General features: G+C 60.9%; 1 protein-coding gene across 2 annotated transcripts; it reads right to left on the bottom strand.

The window, feature by feature from the left end:
• Nucleotides 1-641: 641 nt before the first annotated feature.
• ABCD1 (ATP binding cassette subfamily D member 1) lies at nucleotides 642-18274 on the bottom strand. Of its 2 annotated transcripts, XM_082681640.1 has the most exons (10): nucleotides 16953-18274; nucleotides 13987-14167; nucleotides 8982-9124; nucleotides 8723-8891; nucleotides 8111-8205; nucleotides 5154-5299; nucleotides 4565-4710; nucleotides 2288-2372; nucleotides 1842-1967; nucleotides 642-1742 (listed from the first exon to the last, which is right to left on the bottom strand). In XM_082681640.1, exons 1-10 carry the CDS (start codon nucleotides 17859-17861, stop codon nucleotides 1535-1537), a joined length of 2208 nt encoding a protein of 735 aa, XP_082537766.1. In that variant the 5' UTR covers nucleotides 17862-18274; the 3' UTR covers nucleotides 642-1534. The 2 variants fall into 2 exon arrangements, 1 of the variants encoding a protein (XP_082537766.1); XR_014298527.1 differs by lacking the exon at nucleotides 642-1742 and having other exon boundaries at nucleotides 4565-4693.
• Nucleotides 18275-18550: the final 276 nt, after the last annotated feature.

Genomic DNA, 18550 nt, shown 5'->3' with positions numbered 1-18550 from the left:
ACCTCTGTCCCAGCAGCAGTGTGTGAGCCAAGCGCAGTGCTCGTGCCTCCCTCCAAGCAACCCTCCACGCAGCCTCCTTTAAGCATGAATCCCATGTTGTTTCCATCCTGCTGAAAACCCTTCAGTGGCTTCTCGCTGCTTCTGAAGGCCAGGCTCTGGAATTGAGGCCCCTCCCTGCCCCCTGCATCTTGCTCCTGATTTACCCCTGGGCCTCGGCACAAGCGTTCCCCCTCCTAGGAGGTCTGGAAGCACTGTGTCCCCACTGCTCCTTGCCTGGCTGGCTCGGGACTCTTCCTCCTCCGTGTACCCTGCCAGCCCATTTGGCAGCTCACTGGTTTTCTCTCAGCATCTCTCTTGGAGCTCGTCACGGGTGGACTGCACCTCGGTCCTCTCCTCTCCACCCTGGCACAAGGTCGGGCTGGGTCCAGAGTCCCCTTCCGGCTCAGCCATCCTTTTCGAGAGATGTTGCTGATGCCGCCTGCCCACGGCTGTGTCTGCCGGAGGACGCGCAGGGCAGCATCTTCGCCTGGGGGTGGGATCAAGGCTCCTCCCCCCGACGCAGGCCACTGCTGCCCGTCCCGCCTCTCCCCCAAGCCCCGACGGACAAAGACGCTGGGAGGCAGGACTGCACTTTCCACAGGAGGTTTTTACTGAGGAACTGAGGGAGGTTCCCCGACCCGAAAGGCACACGGCGGCGCGGTGGCGGGGTCTCCCCCTCGGGTGGGGGCAGTCTTTGCAGAGACAGCTTCCCCACTGACCCCTCTTTGGCACTGAACTGGCAGCCCCAGCGTCCCCGCCCCCACCCACGCCCTGGCGGTTGGCAGTGTAGGCCGGTGGGGTAGCGGGCTGGCTGACGGCCCAGGCCACCTCTCCCGCTAGCAGGGTGCTCATGTTGACGATACAGAGGGCTGCAAAGGGGAATCCAATAAATTAGCTTGAAGGAGGGAGGGCTGGGGACGGAGGCGGACAGGGACTACATTCTCGTCATTGCTCGGTAGGAAACGTTGTGCAATTCTTTCTCCCGAAGGCTCTTTGGGATGACTGGTGGGGAGAAGGGGCACAGATGACGGGCCCTGCCTCATCGCGGGGCCCACTTGGCCGTCTTTATGGCAGTGAGGGTGTTCCGGGGGACGGGAGCCTTGGCGGGCCACTGGGATGATGGCAATAGAGAGATGGACCGTCTGTGATGTCTCCAAGGGACCGCAGAGGAGGGAATGGGGGGACTCCAGACTTAGGAGACGCTGCGCCGCAAACACCAAGGCTCCTGGGCACAGGCTGGCGCTGTGAGCGGGGCCGCGCCTCTGGCCCCTCTCCCCTTCTACTTGCCCAGGTCCCAGTCTGGTGGGGCTGGGAAGTGGGCACGGGTTTCGCTGGCTGTCCTCTGGGAGGCCTGGGAGGACGGCAAAGCATGCAGGGTGGGCCTGCAGCGGGGCGGTGGGGGGGAAGGCTTGGTGGGCAGGCGCTCCGTTTCCTTCACGTGATCCGAGGGCTTGGTGTGGGGCGTGGGCCAAGGGCTAAGAGCCAGGGCCGTGTGTCAGGTGGCAGCGGCCTGGAGGACTCCAGGGCCTTGGCCCAGGATCTCGCAGAGCTCCTGGAGGCGCCGCTGCATCTTGGGGATGCCCGCCAGCTGCTGCTCAAGCCGCTGCTTCTCCTCGGTCAGGCTCAGGCGGGCGGCCGAGTCCAGCTTCTCGAACTTCCAGCCACCCTCCCCGTCGAACTGTAGTAGGTGTGTGTGGTACTTCCTGTCCCAGGAGAGGGAGAGGGAGGTTGTTTGGCAGCACCGCCCACTCCCCAGCTGCAAAGCCACGGGCGCGTCGCTCGCCAGAAGTGAGGGCACCTACCACAGGGAGGGTCGGTGGGTGATGGAGAGCAGGGCAATGCCTGCATCCTTGGCCGCCTGGAAGATCTTGCCTTCCACGTCGATGCTCACGGCACTGGTACATTCATCCAGGAGGGCGTACTTGGGCCTTGGGGGTGGGGGCTGAGTGGGTGAGCCTGTGGACCCTCCAACAGCCCCAACAGCCCGGGCCGGCCCCAGCCCCCAGTGGGGGCGGGAAGCCTGATCTGCGTGCTGACCCCATGTCCTTTCGATCCCATCCCTGCTGGGCCCTGGGGGGCAGGGCAAGGCCTCCTGGTGGCGCTGCCCTCCCCGTTTAAGGGGCTCCCAGGGAGCACAGATGCCGAGCAGGCTCCTGGGAGCACTCAGGCAGCACCCTTGTCTCTGCCGCTGGCTCGGAGGACCTCCAGTGCCCGAGGGAGCCCAACCACTCAGGACAGAGTGGCTCACCTGTGGTAGAACATGCGGGCCATGCCAACTCTCTGCTTCTCGCCCCCGGACAGAACGTCCTTCCAGTCACACACGGCCTCCCAACCTGGCAGGAGACAAAGGTCGCTGTTCAGTTCAACAAGGGCCGGGCAGCACGGGCAGAGGGCCCGGGCCCAGGCGCAGTGGCTGTGGTGGGAGGGGCCGGGCCACCAACAATAGCGGAACACAGCAGCGCACATGACTCGGAGAAAGGCTGTCCACTGGGGACGTGTGCTCTGGGTACCTGTCCGTCTGTGGGGACACCGGAATAGTTCAAAAGAGTTGGGAGCAGAATTACATCCCCTCCAAGAAAAGACACATGGGAGTCCTCACCCGCAGGACGTGAGAATGCCACTGCATTTGGAGACAGGGCCTCTACAGAGGTGAGCGAGTTAAAGTGAGCTCACGGGGGTGGGTCCTCATCCGATGGGACTGGTGTCCCTATAAAAAGGGGACATTTGGAGACACAGACACGCACAGAGGAGTGACGGCGTGAAGACACAAGGAGCAGACGGCAACTACAAGCCCAGGAGAGAGGCCTGGAACAGACCCTCCCTCACGGTCCCCAGAAGGAACTGCCCCTGCCCACAGCCCTGGATCTTGGCCTCCCGGCCTGCACAACTGGGAGACGACACGTCTCTGTCGTTTGCCCCACCCAGTCTGTGGCGCCAGCGAACTCACACAGGACCTAACGGGGTGCTAATGGGGTGCCAGTGGGCATCAAACAGTCATGGCAGAGCCCCAAGGATGGCTGCGATGGGCTCTCCAGAAGGCTTCTCACCCACAAGCGCCAGGCCTGTGCATCTCAGGAGGCGAGTGGGCGATTCATCAGAAACGCCTCCTCACCTGCTCCCTCCACTGCCTTTCCAGAAAACTAGAGGTTTTGGCAGGGCACGTGGCCACACACAAAAGAGACAAAATCCCCCAGCTTGCTTTGATGAGAGGTTTAACCACAGGACTGAATTCTGGCCAATGGGGTATAAGTGTGTTAACACACGTGGCAGCTTCTGGAACTTTCTTTAAAGGAACTTTCTTTAAATCCCTCTATGATTTGCACCCCAACCCCGCCCCTGCCACGTTCTCCATCCTATGGCCTGGGATACGATGTGATGCCGCAGCAGCCACCTTGGACCGTGAGGTGACCTTGGGAAAGGAAGCCACACATAGCAGAGTGACCTGGGCGCCTTTGTGGAGTGGGGCTCGGCCTCAGGGGCCCCAGGCACTCAGGGGTGTGTGCAGCCCAGGAGGAGGGGTACACTCCCAGGGCGAGCGAAAGAGGCCCGACCAGGCCAGGGGGAAGCTGGGGATGAAGCTTTGCAGGGACCGTGGCGACCAGGGCAGGCCCGGGAGGAACAGCCCCACTGAATCCACTGCCTGTGGCCCCCTTTCTGCCCAGGTGACGACACCTGGGAGGGACTCTCACGAGTCACCCGCCATGTCCTGCAGAGCCCCCATGGGTCCTGAAAGGCGCTCTTTCATTTACTGCCGGCACTGAGGTTGAGACTGGTACCTGGCCCCTTCTACAGGTGGAAAGCATCTCAAGAGGTCAGGTTTTGCTCAAGGGCAAGCTGCCCCTTGGTAGCCTAGGCAGGGCTTGGACCTCTGCCACTCAGCTTTCAGTATAAAAATCCAAACTCTGGCAGCTGGGCCGCACTCTCCTCTTCCGCCCCTCTGGGCACGATGGGCAATTAAAGACCAAGCTGAGAAGTCCCCAGGCGATGCGTTCTCTGGCCATCGGCCTGTCCCTCCCTCCTGCGGTCTCTTCCCAGGAGACACACCTCCCAGGCTCGAGCCAGACACGTGGGTGGGCAGGCGTCCCCTCCACCTCTGCTCCGCACGCTCCAGGCTGCCCTGCCCACACCCGTGCTCTGCCCTCTCGCTGAAATGCATAACTGACCTGTTCCTTCCCTGCCTGGCCCAAGAGGCCCTGCCTGCCACAGAGCCCAGAGCCTGGAGAGGGTGCCCCGTCGGATGGCCCCCGCCAGGCCTGGCTCCCTTCCCGAGTGCAGTGCACTCGGGCGGTCTGGGGCCGCGCGCTTCCTGTCGGTCCTCCCCGGGGAGGGGGGGCTCCCCAGGCCACGTAGCACTTCGGACTCGCGAACGTTGGCTGGGGCAGTCCCTCGGGGACTATCCCTCGGGGGCCAGGAGGGAGGCACGGGCAGGGGCAGCAGCAGGTTCCCCAGCTGAGTCTTGGGACAAAGGACGATCGATCGACGGCGTCCCGTATGGCACTGATGAGTGGGATGCCCCTTCCCCTACCTCCTTCCCGCTGCAGGATGTGGTGCAGGTGCACGATGTCCAGAATGGCTTCCAGGTGCTGCTCTGAAAAGCCCTTCCTTCGCATGTCCTCCACAGAGTCTGGGTAGATCACTTGGTCGCGCAAGGAGCCTACAGACATGTAGGGTCTGCGGGAGAGCCACGTGTCCGCCGAGGGAAGGGCGGCCCGGCTTCCCTGCCGATGCCCTGCTCCCGAGCAGGCTCCGCATGGGCCCTGCCTGCCCGAGGGGGGCTGACCGGAAGGCCGCAGACACTGCCGCACAGCGTGCCGCGCCCACCCACTCACACACGCACGCACACTCAGGTTGCACACACGCATCACGGCACACATGCAGGTACTCGCCCACACGCACTCACGCATGCACACGCACCCCCAGCTGTGAAGCTGTTGGGCGGGCGGGGCGGGGTGGCAGCACCTTGCCGTCCTCTGCCCAGGCCTCAGGCCCTGCCATCTCCGGGACGTCAGGTTCCGCAGGTCAGAAGGGGTGGGGGCGGACCTGGGGACCCTGGCTCTCTCCCTCTTCCCCCACCCCCGCCCAGCCGCCGGTGGCCCCAGCACCCCACCGCTCACCTCTGGGGGACGTAGAACATGCGCTGGGGTGGGGGCTTGTAGAGCACGCCACCATAGGTGGGCCAGAGACCGCCCAGGATACGGAACAGAGAGCTCTTGCCGCAGCCGTTGGGGCCCGTGATGAGCAGGTGCATGCCCTCTTCCACCTGTAGAGGCAGCAGCCGTGGAAGCCGGCCCGGGCCTCCCTCCCCTTACCCACGGCCTGCCTGACAGCCTCGGAGAGGCCCCCGCACCCAGCACATGCCATCCTCCATCTCTTGGTGAGGAATGGCAGGGCCCCGAGGGTGAGCTCTGGTATCCGGAGCCCTAACCGGCTGCCTGTTTCAGGCACTGCCTTGTCCCCAGAGAGCAGGGGGCCAGCAGGAGGAGGGCCTGTTCTGCCACAGTCCAGCAAACGGGTACGCGCCCCAGAAGGTCAATGGCAGCTGCAGCCCGCTTCACCTGGAAGCCAAGCGTCAAGCGCCTGAGGCCCGCCATGAGCCGATTACATCATGTCCACTGGTGTTCTGGAAACACCTGCTATAGGAAAAAGGCCGCCCGAGCAGGTGGGGAGCATGCAGATGGCAGGGAGCCCGCCATCCTCGGGGTGGGGGAGAGCATGAGGCACGGAGTCAAGGCACGCGGGGTACAGCTTCCGCTGCCCCCCGCCATGTGTGACATCACAGCAACACTAAGGGCCTTCCAGCCAGTGCAGTCCTCGCGAGATCCCAGAGTGTGGCGGATACGCACATCCATCTGGTTTATCTCGGTCAGTGCCATGGGTTGAGCCGTGTCCCCTCAAAGAGTCCTGTGTTCGAGTCCTAACTCCCAGGACCTCAGAATGTGGCCTTACTTGGAAATAGAGTCTTTGCGGATATAATGAAATTTAGATAAGGAGTGAGGTGGGCCCCTAATCCAGTGTGACCTGGTGTCCTTATAAACAGGAGACATTTGGACACAGAGACACGTGCACAGGGAGAGTGCCATGTGAAGATGGAGGCAGGGGCTTCCCTGGTGGCGCAGTGGTTAAGAGTCCGCCTGCCAATGAAGGGAACAGGGTTTCGAGCCCTGGTCGGGGAAGATGCCACATGCCGCGGAGCAACTAAGCCCGTGCGCCACAACTACTGAGCCCAAGTACCGTAACTGCTGAGCCCGCACGCCTAGCGTTGGTGCTCCACAACAAGAGAAGCCACCGCAATGAGAAGCCCACGCACGGCAACGAAGAGTAGCCCCCGCTCGCAGCAACTAGAGAAAAGCCCACGCGCAGCAACAAAGACCCAACGCGGCCCAGAAAAAAAAAAAAAGATGAAGGCAAAACACCAGAAGCCGGCAGAGGCCTAGACACCCTGATGTGAACTTCCGTTGGCTGAGCCCCTCGTTTGCTGTTCCTCCTTCGTTAGACTGTAAACTTCCCCGGGCAGGGCCCAGGCCTACCTCCGTGCAAATGTGGGAGGGCTGGTCGGTCAGGGCCCGGCTCCTCTGTGTGTCTGGCTCCGGGGGAGCTGCGTGGCCCCAGCCAGCTCCACGGCTGCCTCCCTTGTCTCCTTCCGTGCATCTCTCTGACCGCCCCCAACATCTCCCAGCCCCGGAGCCCAGCTCCACCAGCGGCTCTGCCAGGACAGAGCTCTTGCTCAGCCCCTGGTCACCCGTTCCTCGCCTGACCTTGCTCCCTAACCAGCCACGCCCCTGCTCACCATGGCCTCTGAGCTTTGCCCAGCTGGGCTTCCACTGGGCCTGCCTGGAAGCCATTCACCCTGCAGGAACCGGCCGTCAGTGGCAGCCCCACACCCCAAGGGTGACTACTGCCCGGGGTGACGGGGATCACACCACTGGCCTGCGTCCAGCCTCCAGCTGGCTCTCAGGCCCCCTCTCAGCAGATCAAGGAAAGGTGCTCTAGGCACTGGCCCTTCCTGCCTATTCCCTGCCTGGCCGTGGCTTCCGCTGCCCTGGCTCCTCAGCGGGGCACGCGTGGCCCCTGCAGGACCTGGGCCCGAAGCCCCTGGCTCCTCGTCCCTGCCCTGGGTGAGGCTTCATGTGACCTCTACTCCCCCAGGGATGCAGACCTCTACTCTGCCTTTCCTGTGGCCCTCGCTGCACCCGGGACAGCCATCTAACCATGGATCTTTTCTCTTTTTTATTAAAGTTTAATTTGGCCACACTGGGCGGCATGTGGGATCTTAGTTCCCTGACCAGGGATCAAACCTGCACCCTTTGGCAGTGAAAGCGTGGAGTCTTAACCGCTGGACCAGCAGGGAAGTCCCAAATCCGGGATCTCTGTAACGCTTTGGGGTTCCCCTGATTTACCTGGGGTTTACAGTGTCCAGCCTGGAGCTCAGGGAACATTAGTTGAATGAATGAATGAATGAATGAATGACTACTGCACCCAGGACTCCCCTTCACTCTATCACTCCCTGACCCTGTCCAAAGCTCCGGCTGGGGACACAGGTCACTGGTGGATGTCTGCCCCCAGGGCATCCTCTCCACAGACAGCTTGCGTAATGGCTGAGAGCCCTCCCAGTGGGCCAGGCTGCACCCGGCACACACCCGCCCTGGGGGCCTCTCACAGCAAATCTGTGGGACCTCAAGCCCGGGTCAGTGGAAGAGAATCTCTTTCATCACAGCTGGAATTGGACCAGAGTCCCCAAGTCCTGGGCTACTCAGGGATAGGGGCGGGCGTGGGGTGCTGCCAATGATAGGGCCAGGAACCTTTGGGTGACTCCAGCCCAGCCCTCTTAATCAGCTCTGACTCCACTGCCCCAGAACTAACAGTCAGTCAGAGACACGCTGGTCTTTCACCTTGAGCTTAGCCTGCCTGCCACATAGACCTGGGGTCAATGGCTACTGGCAGTGCGGGCAGGCTGGCCAGGCTGGATGCTGAGGGCTGAGGTGGGTGCAGAAGGCCAGGCCCCGGGCCCCAGAGCTGGGCTCGGCCCTGCCCGTGCTGCCAGGTTGGGGCTCCCCTCCGCCCTTCGACCTACCCTGATGTTGAGGCTGGCCACCACTACCTCCCCCGTGGGCGTGACGATGGGGATGTTCTCACACACGATCCCCTGCTCCACGTCCACCACTTGGCCTGGAGAGAGAACGTGAGGAAGGGAGAGAGGGAGCAGAGCTCTCCTGCCACCTGCCGCTGGGCGCCATGGACCCCCACCCGTGACGGCACGCCACTGTGTGGCCCAGGGGCCCTTGGGAATACAGTGCGGCTGCCCACCAGCTGACTACAGCCCCCTTGCTGTGCTCTGGGCGGCGGAGGGGCAAAGCCGGTTCCCTGGCCTCTGGAGCCCAAGCGTGGCGTCCGCCCCTGCAGCCCCTCAACGCCACACCACCTGAAAGGCGGCTGCGACGCCTGGGGCCTCTTCCCCAGCGCCCCAGCCCCTACTGGAGCTGCGCCCCCCTCTCTCGCAAAGGGAAACCCTGACCGGGGCACCTGGAAGGGACTGGGCACGTGAGCACGGTGGCCAGCGGTGGCCGCGCTGAGAGGGAGGGCTGTGGGGGCCGCAACGTGCCCAGGAAGCCCTCCGTGGGGCGCCGGGCAGCCTGCTGTGGGAGGGTCGGGACCAGGGCGGCCTCTTTGGGGAGGGCTCCCTTACCTCGGATCTGCAGGGACCCCTCCACACGGACACCAGACCTCACCACGGCCCCGGACCCTGCCTGAGTGTCCTCTGGCTCCCCGGGCCTCTTGAAACGGCAGTGCTGGACGTCTTCAAATACCTGGAACATCTCGTGGACCCGGGCTGTGTAGCCAGCCAACTCTGTCACCTGCAGGGAGGGCGACCGTGGCTCAGCCCCCGCCAGTGGGGGCGGAGAGGGAGGGGAGATGGTAGGGGCGTGGGCTGGGCGGGGGGTTACCTCCTTGTAGGACACCATGACCCGCTCGATGGCGTCCGCGGCAGCTGTGAGGAGGTTGCGGGCGATAGTGAAAGCTTCCGTGCGCTCGCTCACCAGCTCCTCCTCCCTCGCCTCCAGGGCCGCCTTCTTCGCCACCTGCGAGTCTGCGGAGCACAGTGGGGTGGGGAGTGGCGAGGACAGTGGAAAATCATAACTGACCCACTGGGGGAGAGAGCAAGTCGGTCCAGCCAATGGTGCTCGGACAACTGGGCATCCACATGCAGAAGAAGGACCCCTACCGCACACCCCACACGGAAACTCACTCAGAGTGCAGCACCGCAGCGGCCTGCACGGAAGAGCTAAGACCACACAACTCTTCGAAGAAAGCAGGGGTAAACCTTCGTGCCCTGGGATTAGGTGTGGCTCCTTAAATACGACACCAGAGAGCACAAGTGACAAAAGCAAAACAGGTAAGGGAGCTTCGACAAAAGTAAAAAGTTTGGGGCACCAAAGTAAGTCATCCAGAAGGTGAAAACACAACCTACAGACTGGAAGAAAATATCTGCAGATCATATATCTGCTAAGGGCCCAGGTCCCAGGTCCCAGAATACATAAAGAACTTTTTCAATTCAACAATAAAGAGACAAACGACTCAATTAATCAATGCGCAAAGGACCTGAATAAACACTTCCTCTGCAAGATATACAAATGGCCAAGAAGCGTACGAAAAGATGCTTATTGGTCACCAGCGAAATACAAAATCAAAACTGCAATGAGACACCACTTCACACTCACCAGGATGTGGCTACAGCTGAAAAGACAGTAAAAGTGCTGGTGAGGAAGCGGAGCAGCTGGCGCCATGAGACACCGCTGGTGGCGATGAACGATGCGCAGCTGCTGCGGAAGACAAGTTTGGCAGTTCGTCCAAACGTTAAACAGAGGGTTACCAAATGACCCAGGTGTACACATATCCAAGAGTGAAGACGGAGGTCCACACAAAAAATGATAAATGAGTATGTGTAGCAGTTATTCCTAAGAGCCGAAAGATGGAAACAACCCAAACGTCTACCGATGGATGAGTGGATAAACACGACGTGGAAGCTATGTACACACAATGGAACGTTATCCAGCCATAAGAAGGAATAAAGTACTGATTAATCCTAAAGCGTGGATGAAACGTAAAAACATGATGCTAAGTGAAAGAAGCCAGATACACAAGGCCACATATTGTGTGATTCCATTTATGTGAACTGTCCGGAAGACGCAAACCCATAGCAACAGGCAGATTAGTGGTCGCTGGGGGCTGCCAGGTGGGGTGGGAAGTGACCACTAGTGGGTCTGGGCTTTCTTGCTGGGGTGGTGACAATGTTCTAGACTTAGATAGTGGTGATGGTTGCACAACTTTGTGACTACATCAAAAACCACTGAATTGTACCCATTAAAAAGGCCGAATTGTATGGTACGTTAATTATGTCTCAGTAACGCAGATGTTGTGTCCTGTACTACAACGGCAGCCCCTCCCGAGCCTCTCAAACAGGAATATCCCCTTTCAGACCTCCGGTCTACCCCGTGTCGCCCTCATCTCTCCCCTTGCTGCCGTATTCTGTGGCCGTCCTCAATGCTACTATTTCTCCCTGAGAGCCTGCTCCTGTCTTGACTTGCTTTGTTCCTTTCTGTCTCAGTTGAGACCCCGTGGTCACTCACTTCAACCCTTTCTTGTCAATGGTCTTGACTCCCTTGACCGTTGGACCCCCTAGAGGGGCAAGGTTTTTACACAAGGAATGTTCTGGAAATGGTGATGGGGAGCAAGGGGGAGGCCAACTCTGAGGGCTAACTCTATCCAGGGGCATAAATGGATCTGAGGTTGGAGCCTCAAGGATGTGATGGTGGGGGTGGGCTGGGAAGGGCCAGGGAGTCAGGTCAGGGCAGGTGCAGTGTGGGGTGGATAGGGCCAGACAGCTGGCTAGAGCACCAGGAGTCCAGGGAACTGGGCGGGGGAGGGCAGTGGTGATTCTGACAGTCTAAGGTCCCTAGGCAGGGGGGACACAAACCCTCCTCCCCGGACATCCTGAGAGCTGGAAAGGGACTGCGCACAAAGGGAAAGGGTCTGCGCGGGGGCCCTGGCAACAGTGGGCCCCTCCCTGGAGACAGCATAACCCTCTGCAGCTTTCCTCGGCGCCTTGGGGGCTAAGATGAGTACCCCAGAGCCAGACACCTGACAGCTCTTCCCGGCCAGGCCGCCATGCCGGCAGGCCAGAAAGGCAAAGGTATCTTTCCCTGTGGATAATCGCTGGCCTCCTCACCCGGTTCCCAGCGCTCTCAGTCTCCAGTTACTGGGGACACAGCAGGGACAAAACAGACAAACCTCTGGCCTCCTTGAGTTTAAAGTGGCAGAGCCTCTATAAGGCAGCCGCAGACGTGGAGTAGACGGCTGTTCAGCACTTTGAAGAGCAGCGAGGCAGGGGAGGGGGAGAGAAAGGCGGGGCGGTGGGCTCACCTAGAGGGTGCCTGTGAGCAAAGCTCCCATAGAGGGAGGGAGGGGCCACGGGGTGGCAGAGGAAAGAGCATTCCTGGCAGAGCCAGGAGGAGCAAAGGGCCTGAGGCGGAAGCAGGCCAGTGAGACAAGCGGAGTGAGCCAGGGGGATGGGAGCGGTCCACGTGTTCACAGGTGACTGGCTATAAGGGCCATGAGGGTGGGGACAGAGCCCGACACAGCAGAGGCGCCAAAAAGTCCTAGGCCTTCAGAGGAGGGAGAGGCCTCGGGGACTAGACAGGCTGAGCTGTGCCCTGTGCCAGCTTCAGAGGGAAGCGGCCACAGGCACTTCCTCACAGAAACCACGGCTGGGTTTCCTCCTGGGTCCGTTCCCATGCTCCTGGCCTAAATCAAGGCCACCCTTAGTGTAGGTCCATTGGTGGAAGCAACTACCCCCTCAATTAGATCTTTCCTCTTGGGGGTCACCCAGAGAGGGACAGACAGCTGAGGGTACGGAAGCCCCAAGGGAGAGACACCAATAGGGAGAGAATCAGAGAGACTTCTGGTTCTGAGACACGCACTTCAGGCTCTCCCTCTTTACATAGATCTGAAAACCCTCTTACTACCAAACTGCATAAAATGCAGCACCTTTTAAATCAGAGCTGTGCTTGCAGGAAAGCAAGGGAAATTCCCAGGAGTGAGAAGAGAAGCCAGTAGCCAGGTGCTCCTGTGACATCCCCAGAGACGGAGAAGATAGGGCTCTAGGTGCAAGGACCAAAAGGTCTCCTCTAAGAATTTGTAATTATGTGTCTGGGCTGCAAATTAATATCACCTGCAAGTGCGGGGACCCCTCCTCCCCCAAGCAGAGAAGTTAACATGAAAGTGGCCTCCAACTGGTTCATTACTGGGCAGCCGCTTGGCTAAAACTAAAGCATATGTGCGCAGGGGAATCCTACCCTCTAGTTAGGCTGCAGAACCCACAACGACCACGAGCAAAGAAGACCGGCAGACGGAAGATGAAGCTGGCTTAGATCCCCAAGAATTCAGACAACCGAATAGCTGCTCAGAAACCATGGAACGAGCATGATTAATATGGCCGCCGGCAGAACTTTACAGAAATAGCCATTGAAATAAAAAACAATTCAAATTAGGGACTTCCCTGGCGGTTCAGTAGTTAAGGCTCTGTGCTTCCAATGCAGGGGGCACGGGTTCGATCCCTGGTCGGGGAGCTAAGATCCCTCATGCCGCGCAGTGTGGCCAAAAAAAAAGAAAATTCAAATTAGATGCAGCCGAAGAGAAAACTGGCAAATGTGTGAGCAGGAAAATCTGAGGAAAACTCCCAGAATTCAGCATAGACAGTGCTAGATGGGGAAAAGTGAAGAGAGACGGACAGTCACAAAGGAGTGAGAAGCCCAACACATCGTGAGAGTTCCAGAAGGAAAGAGTAAAAAGAATGAGAGAGGCAATATTTGAAAAGGTAACAGCTGAGAACTTTCCAGAACGATGGAACAATCTGAGTATTCAATGGCCATACAACAAGTCTCAAGCAGAATAGACAGAAACACACAGGCAAACGCTTCCTAAAGAGACTGCAGAAAAAGAGAAAAGTCTAACCAGGGAGACCACGCAGGCTGCTGAGAGCAGTTAAGCTGGTAACAGATTTTCCAACGGAGGCAACGGGATGTTGTCAATGGGCTGAGAGAAACCGACCGTCCGTCTCAACTCCCTCACCCAACTGAACTTCAGTTCGGGGGTAGGGGGAGGATAAAATAAAGACATTTTCAGACAAGAAAATCATCTCAAAGCTCCATGATGAAAGCGTCACAGTAAGGACTTCTGAAGGACGGCTGTCTGAAGGAGGGTCACTGGGCCGCGGGGAAGGGCTGGGAAGCCAAGAAAGCAGAAACTCACAGGTGAATCTGAACACGCACCAACCGGATAAAGCAACGGCAAACCCGTTGCTGGGGACATCAGCACGTCAGGCGGGCTGGCCCTCCAGCCCACGTGTTCTAAGTAAGGGCCCAGAGGAGGAGGAGCTACTGATTAACCCAGACTGTTCTCAAGTGAGCACGTTAACCTTCGAAGGGCAACCATGAAAAGACTGCAAACAGAATGAATTCCTTGCAAACCAGTAGAGGAACAAAATGCGAATCCTTCCCAGTCCCCCCAAGGCCTTGGGGAAGGGGGCTCTGCCCTCGACAACCTGCAAGAGCTACTGTAGGCGTGGGTGGGAAAGCCAAAGCCCAAGCCAGGAAGGGGCCCTCGACGTACTTCCAAGATGAGCCGAGGGCAGGGCCAGGTGCGCAAGGGTGCACGCGCCTGGTGAAGGCTGTTCCTGACTTGCAGTCCCTGGGCCTGGCCAAGTGGGACCAAGAAGCATGAGATGCTGTAAAGGGGAGCCGCACGCAGGGTGGCAGGCAGCGAGGAGCTCCGGGAGAGTGTGACCTGCCGGGTGCCCCCCGACCCCAGAAGTAGAAAAGTCAGGTGGGCCGGCTGAGCACTGGGGCCCCCCAAGCCTAGCCCAGCGGTGCAGGAGGACAGGCCCCCACTCACCTGACTCCGCGTGTCCGGTGGCGGTGATGATGGGGACTGCCACCATGAGCAGTCCCGAGGCGCTCCACACGTACTTCATGAGGAACTGCTCCAGCATGACGTACCACAGGCGTTCCAGCAGAATGAGGTTGATCTGCGAAGCCAGGTCCTGGTAGGAGTGCTGCAGCAGGGCCAGCTCCACCTGCAGGGATCGGGCACCGGAGACCCAGAGGCCTGGCGGTCAGTCCCACAGGGGGGACAGCGAGAGTCCCCAAGTGTCGCTCACACAGGCCATGCTGTATGATGAGCACGACAAGGCTGAGAGCCGGGGGTTAGGACCGGGCCACGTTTACAGGGGACAGGTCTCAAACTCGGGGGAGGTATGGGATCGACATCACAGCATTGGGGTACAGCGGCAGTGAAGGGGCTCACCCCCCCACCTCCCGAGGCCCACGCTCATCTCCTTTCCGTTACCTCTTCAGTTGGAGTGCTCACCACACCCCTCTTTGCCCTGGACAGCTTCTCGACATGGGCTGAGGGCAGCCACCTTGCCTGTTTCTTTGGGCAACTGCTGGGGGGCTACCCTGAACTAAGCGAAGGACAGCACAGGAAAGCAAAAGGCGGTTGTTGGTTTTGAAGAACTTGGTTCAATAACCTCTACCTGCTTAGGCCCCACCTCCCTTTACTTTCCCACAGTTCCTCTGGGTGACACACTTGCACTGCATTCTCCCACCAGAACCTGCAGGGCACACTCCCAAGCCAGCTCGTGCAGGCATCGCCCTCAGTGGACAGCCCCATGCCCAAGCCAGCTGAGGACTCTGGCCCACCCGCTCAGCAGAGAGTGGGCCTCCCCTGCCCTCCCCCTCCTGCACTGGCCACTACCTGCCATCTCAGGAGAGGGACCTATGCAGGGCCTGGAGAAGAGAGAGGAGGAGAGGGAGTGGGAGAGAAAGAGGCTCCCTGTGATAGCAGCAGGTAGACGGGCGGGGGGCTGGAGTGGTCAGGAAGCAGTCACAGCAAGGTGGCCACTGGGGCATAGATTTCTTGTGGGGGCGGGGGCACATGCCCGAGCCCCGCCTTCCCACCCCTGACTGACAACAGCTGCCCAGCCTGGAACCGTTTCCTCCGCCAAGTGGTTTCACAGCTGACTCTCCATTTGATTCTCACCATGTCCCACTGTGTGTGTATTCTCATGTCCATTGCAGCCCAGATAGGCAAAGTGACCTGCCCCAGCTCACCCAGCCTGGAGGTAGCAAGAGGTATGGAATTTGGATCACATTGGCTGAGCCATTAGGAGGACCAAATTCTTGTAAACGATGCTTCATGCTTCCACTTATGAAGAAAGGTCTACCTAGGCACAAGCCAATAAGAGGTTGTGTGTTTGTATGTGCGTGTCTAAATAAGCCTCCTCGAGATCCCAGCAACAGCAGAATACCCTGCTGTCTGCCCTCCAGCCAGTCACCTCCGCCCTAGCCTGTTGATCTGAGCCTGGGCATGGGGACGTCTGCCTATGGGACTGGGGTGAGCCACCTGCCTATACAGTAAGGGCAATCAACCCACCCGTGAAGGCCCATCACTCCACACTGCTTTCAGACCTTTGGCTGAGGCCCTAACAGACAGGCTGTGGACGCTCACAAGGTCCCTCCCGCCCTGGCCGGTGAATCCTCCCGGTGAGCATGCGATTTGCTGAAGCTAGCCCAGAGGAAGTCCTTCAAGGAGCCAGTGATCTCTCTTCTACCCCCCACCACCCAGGTCTGCAGCACCGCTCAGTGGCTTTGCCTCAAGCCCATCTCCTGTTCCTGAAATGAGCACCCGGGCAATCCAGGCTCGTGCTGGGAGCTGGCAGGAGCTGACAATGTAGCTACGGGGAACGTGCCAAGTGCCTCACCCAAGGCCACGGCTGCCTGCCAAGGCCCTGCGGCCCAGAGGACAGGAGAGGAGGAGAGGGGGTTGCAGCTGCAGACCAGGCACTTTTTCTCCAATCTGGAGCCCAGCCCATGCCCGGGATGCCCCCTATCTGCTCGGGAATAAACCCTTTTTAAAAATCAGAGACAAGCCTGCCTATCTGCCTGATGTGATGCGCAGCCAGTAAGACAAGGTCTGGGGCACAAGGCCACCTGACCCGGGGACGACACATGGGCCTTCACGAGATGGATGCCATTGTGCCCCTCCCCCGAGAAACACTGGGAACTGAAACCAGAGTTGCAGAGAGCCTAGCCAGAGGCAGCCGCAACCCCAGGCGCGAGGAAGGGGAGGGGCCGAGGCGAGATAAAGGGAGCATTGGCCTGGAGTAACCTTTCCTAGGCTGGCCGTAGCTGGCCCGGCCCCCCGACCCGGCCTGCCGGGAAGCTGCACGACTGGGACCCAGGCGGAAGGGCGGCCACGCTGGGGGCAGGGTGGCCGCCGGGCAGGCAGGAAGTGCGTCCTGCCGCAGTGGCGGCCTGGGCCCAGCATCCTGGGCCGGGGCCTCGGAGAGGCGGCCAAGCCCACAGCCAGGCGGGCCTTCGGGCTCCAGATGGGGGAAGCCTTGACCTGGAGCGCTGAGCTCCACCACCGCTGCGGCCGGCACGCTGCGCGCTGCTCGTTAACCTCCGCTTGGGCTGAGTCATGCCCATACTGCCCGCCTGCCCAGCCGGCCAGCTGGGCCAGAGGCCAGCCTTCAAAGGGTCTGGGGGCCCAGGCATAAGGCCACGTCCCCAGATGGCAGGAGCCTCCTCTCTGTTGGCTAGAAGAATGGGGCAACCAGGGAACTCTAGCCTCAAATCGCTAGGGTCCACAGCCCTAAGGCCAAGACAAGTGAGGCGGAGAAGAAGCAGAAGTGGCCCAGGGCAGTCCCCACCCAGCCTTCCTGCCTCTTCATTACTGTGCCATCTGAGCTGCCCAAGGCCCTGGTTGGCCCACACCTCTGGCATCAGCCATAGGCAGCCCTGGCTCTCCGGCCCCTGAGCCCCCAGCTACACGCTTCCCGGTGCCCCAAGCTGCCCCACCTCGTGGCCCCCATAGAAGGCAATCTCCTCCGAGTTGGCCACCACCCGGGAGTGCATGTAGCGCAACTCCCCCTTCCGCCGCGCCTCCTCTGCCACCAGCTCCCCGAACTTGGGCGAGAAGACTTGCAGCACATTGGCCGTGAGGAACACCACAAGGCCAGCGATGGCCGAGGGCCAGGCTGTGCCGGCCCCGCGGGAGCGGGCCACTCGAACCAGGGTATAGGTGGTCACAGCCACGTCCAGGAGCGGCTTGGTCAGGTTGGAGTAGAGGTGGGCCACGGAGGCGGCAAAGGCCACCACATCCTCCGTCAGGGACTGGTCCGGGTTGCGGAGCCGCCCGTCCATGTTGCTGACCCGGTAGTAGGTCTGCTGGGAGAAGTAGAGGCTGTAGGCGTGGGCCACCAGCCGGCTGCGGAACGCCAGGGCCAGTCGGCCCTCTAGGTAGCGGATGGCACTGTTGACGAAGGTGGCGGGGAGTGCGATGAGGAGCCACTGCAGGAGCTGCCAGCCGAAGGCCCGGGGGTCCTTGCGCACGATGCAGCGGGCCAGCCGGCCGTCCAGGCGGGCCACATACACCGACAGGAAAGTCCGGCTCACCAGGGCGGCTGAGTGCAGCGCCAGCAGCCCCGTCTCCCGGCACAGGATCCTGGGGAAGAGCAGCCGCAGGAGCCACAGGAGTCGCTGGAAGAACACCCGGTTGACACAGGCCTTGGCCGCTGCGCCCACCGTGGCCCCGGAAGCTTCCTGCGCGGACTCCCCAGCCGGCGTCTGAGGGACCCTGGCCGGAGCCAGGCACTGCCGCACCAGGGGGTAGATTTTGTGGGCTCCATAGGCCGTGAGGGCCAGGACCACAGCTGTGCGCTTCAGCGTGGTCACCCGCGAGGGCCGGGGGGTCGAGAGCACCGTCATGTCACCTGGGCTGGACTCACGGGTCTGGGACTGGTGCCTGAGGCAGCAGAGGAGGCAGGTGGCTGGAAGGGTGGAGGCTCTGACCCCAGGCTCGTTGTCTAGGCAACTGGAAACCTCGCAGTGGTCCCAGATACTGTCGCTTTAGGCCACCCGGGTGGTGCTGGGCCCCCTGGTGCGGTGGGCTCAGGGGCCTCCAGGGTCGCGGCCTCTTCAGGCAGCCGAGGTGGAGGAACTTGTCAGTCCCCTGGCCCCTGGGGTCAGAGCCTCCAGAGGTCTCGGGCAGAGAGGGCGTCTTTTCCTCTCCACCTCCTCCTCCCCCGGGGCACCGGGCGCGTCCGTCCGCTCCGCAGCCTGGCTGAAGCGACTGTGACTCCGCCACCCGCCGGGAATCCCCACCTACCCACCCACTCTTCCCCAGGGGGAACTCGGGGGAAGGGGAGGAGGCGGAGGAGGGGTGGGAGGCGGAGCCAGGGCGCGGGGCGCCCCACCCCGTTCTCGCCCCACGGTTCGGCCCCGCCCCCTCCCCGGACCACAGAGACGTGGGAGGACCGCGCGGGCTAGAGAAGCTGCACCTCGCCTTCCCGCCAAGGCCTCGCCCCGACTCCCCGCGCGCCCGAGGCGCAGCTTCTTCCCCAGTCCTGGGCGTCGGAGCCTCGGCTCGGGGGCGGGGCGGAAAACCGCCTTGGGAG

The sequence above is a fragment of the Grampus griseus genome (genome assembly GCF_964374135.1).
Source record: "Grampus griseus genome assembly, chromosome: X".
Taxonomy (NCBI): domain Eukaryota; kingdom Metazoa; phylum Chordata; class Mammalia; order Artiodactyla; family Delphinidae; genus Grampus; species Grampus griseus.
Note: the sequence above shows the minus strand (reverse complement) of the source record. Positions and strands in the feature narration are given on the sequence as shown.

Coding starts and splice junctions, on each gene's coding strand:
- ABCD1 (XM_082681640.1), bottom strand. CDS start 17,861: ATGACGGTGCTCTCGACCCCCCGGCCCTCGCGGGTGACCACGCTGAAG. Junction 8,206..8,722: donor GGGGTCCCTGCAGATCCGAG/GTAAGGGAGCCC, acceptor TTCTCTCTCCAG/GCCAAGTGGTGGACGTGGAG. Junction 2,373..4,564: donor CATCCTGCAGCGGGAAGGAG/GTAGGGGAAGGG, acceptor GTCTCCTGCCAG/GTTGGGAGGCCGTGTGTGAC.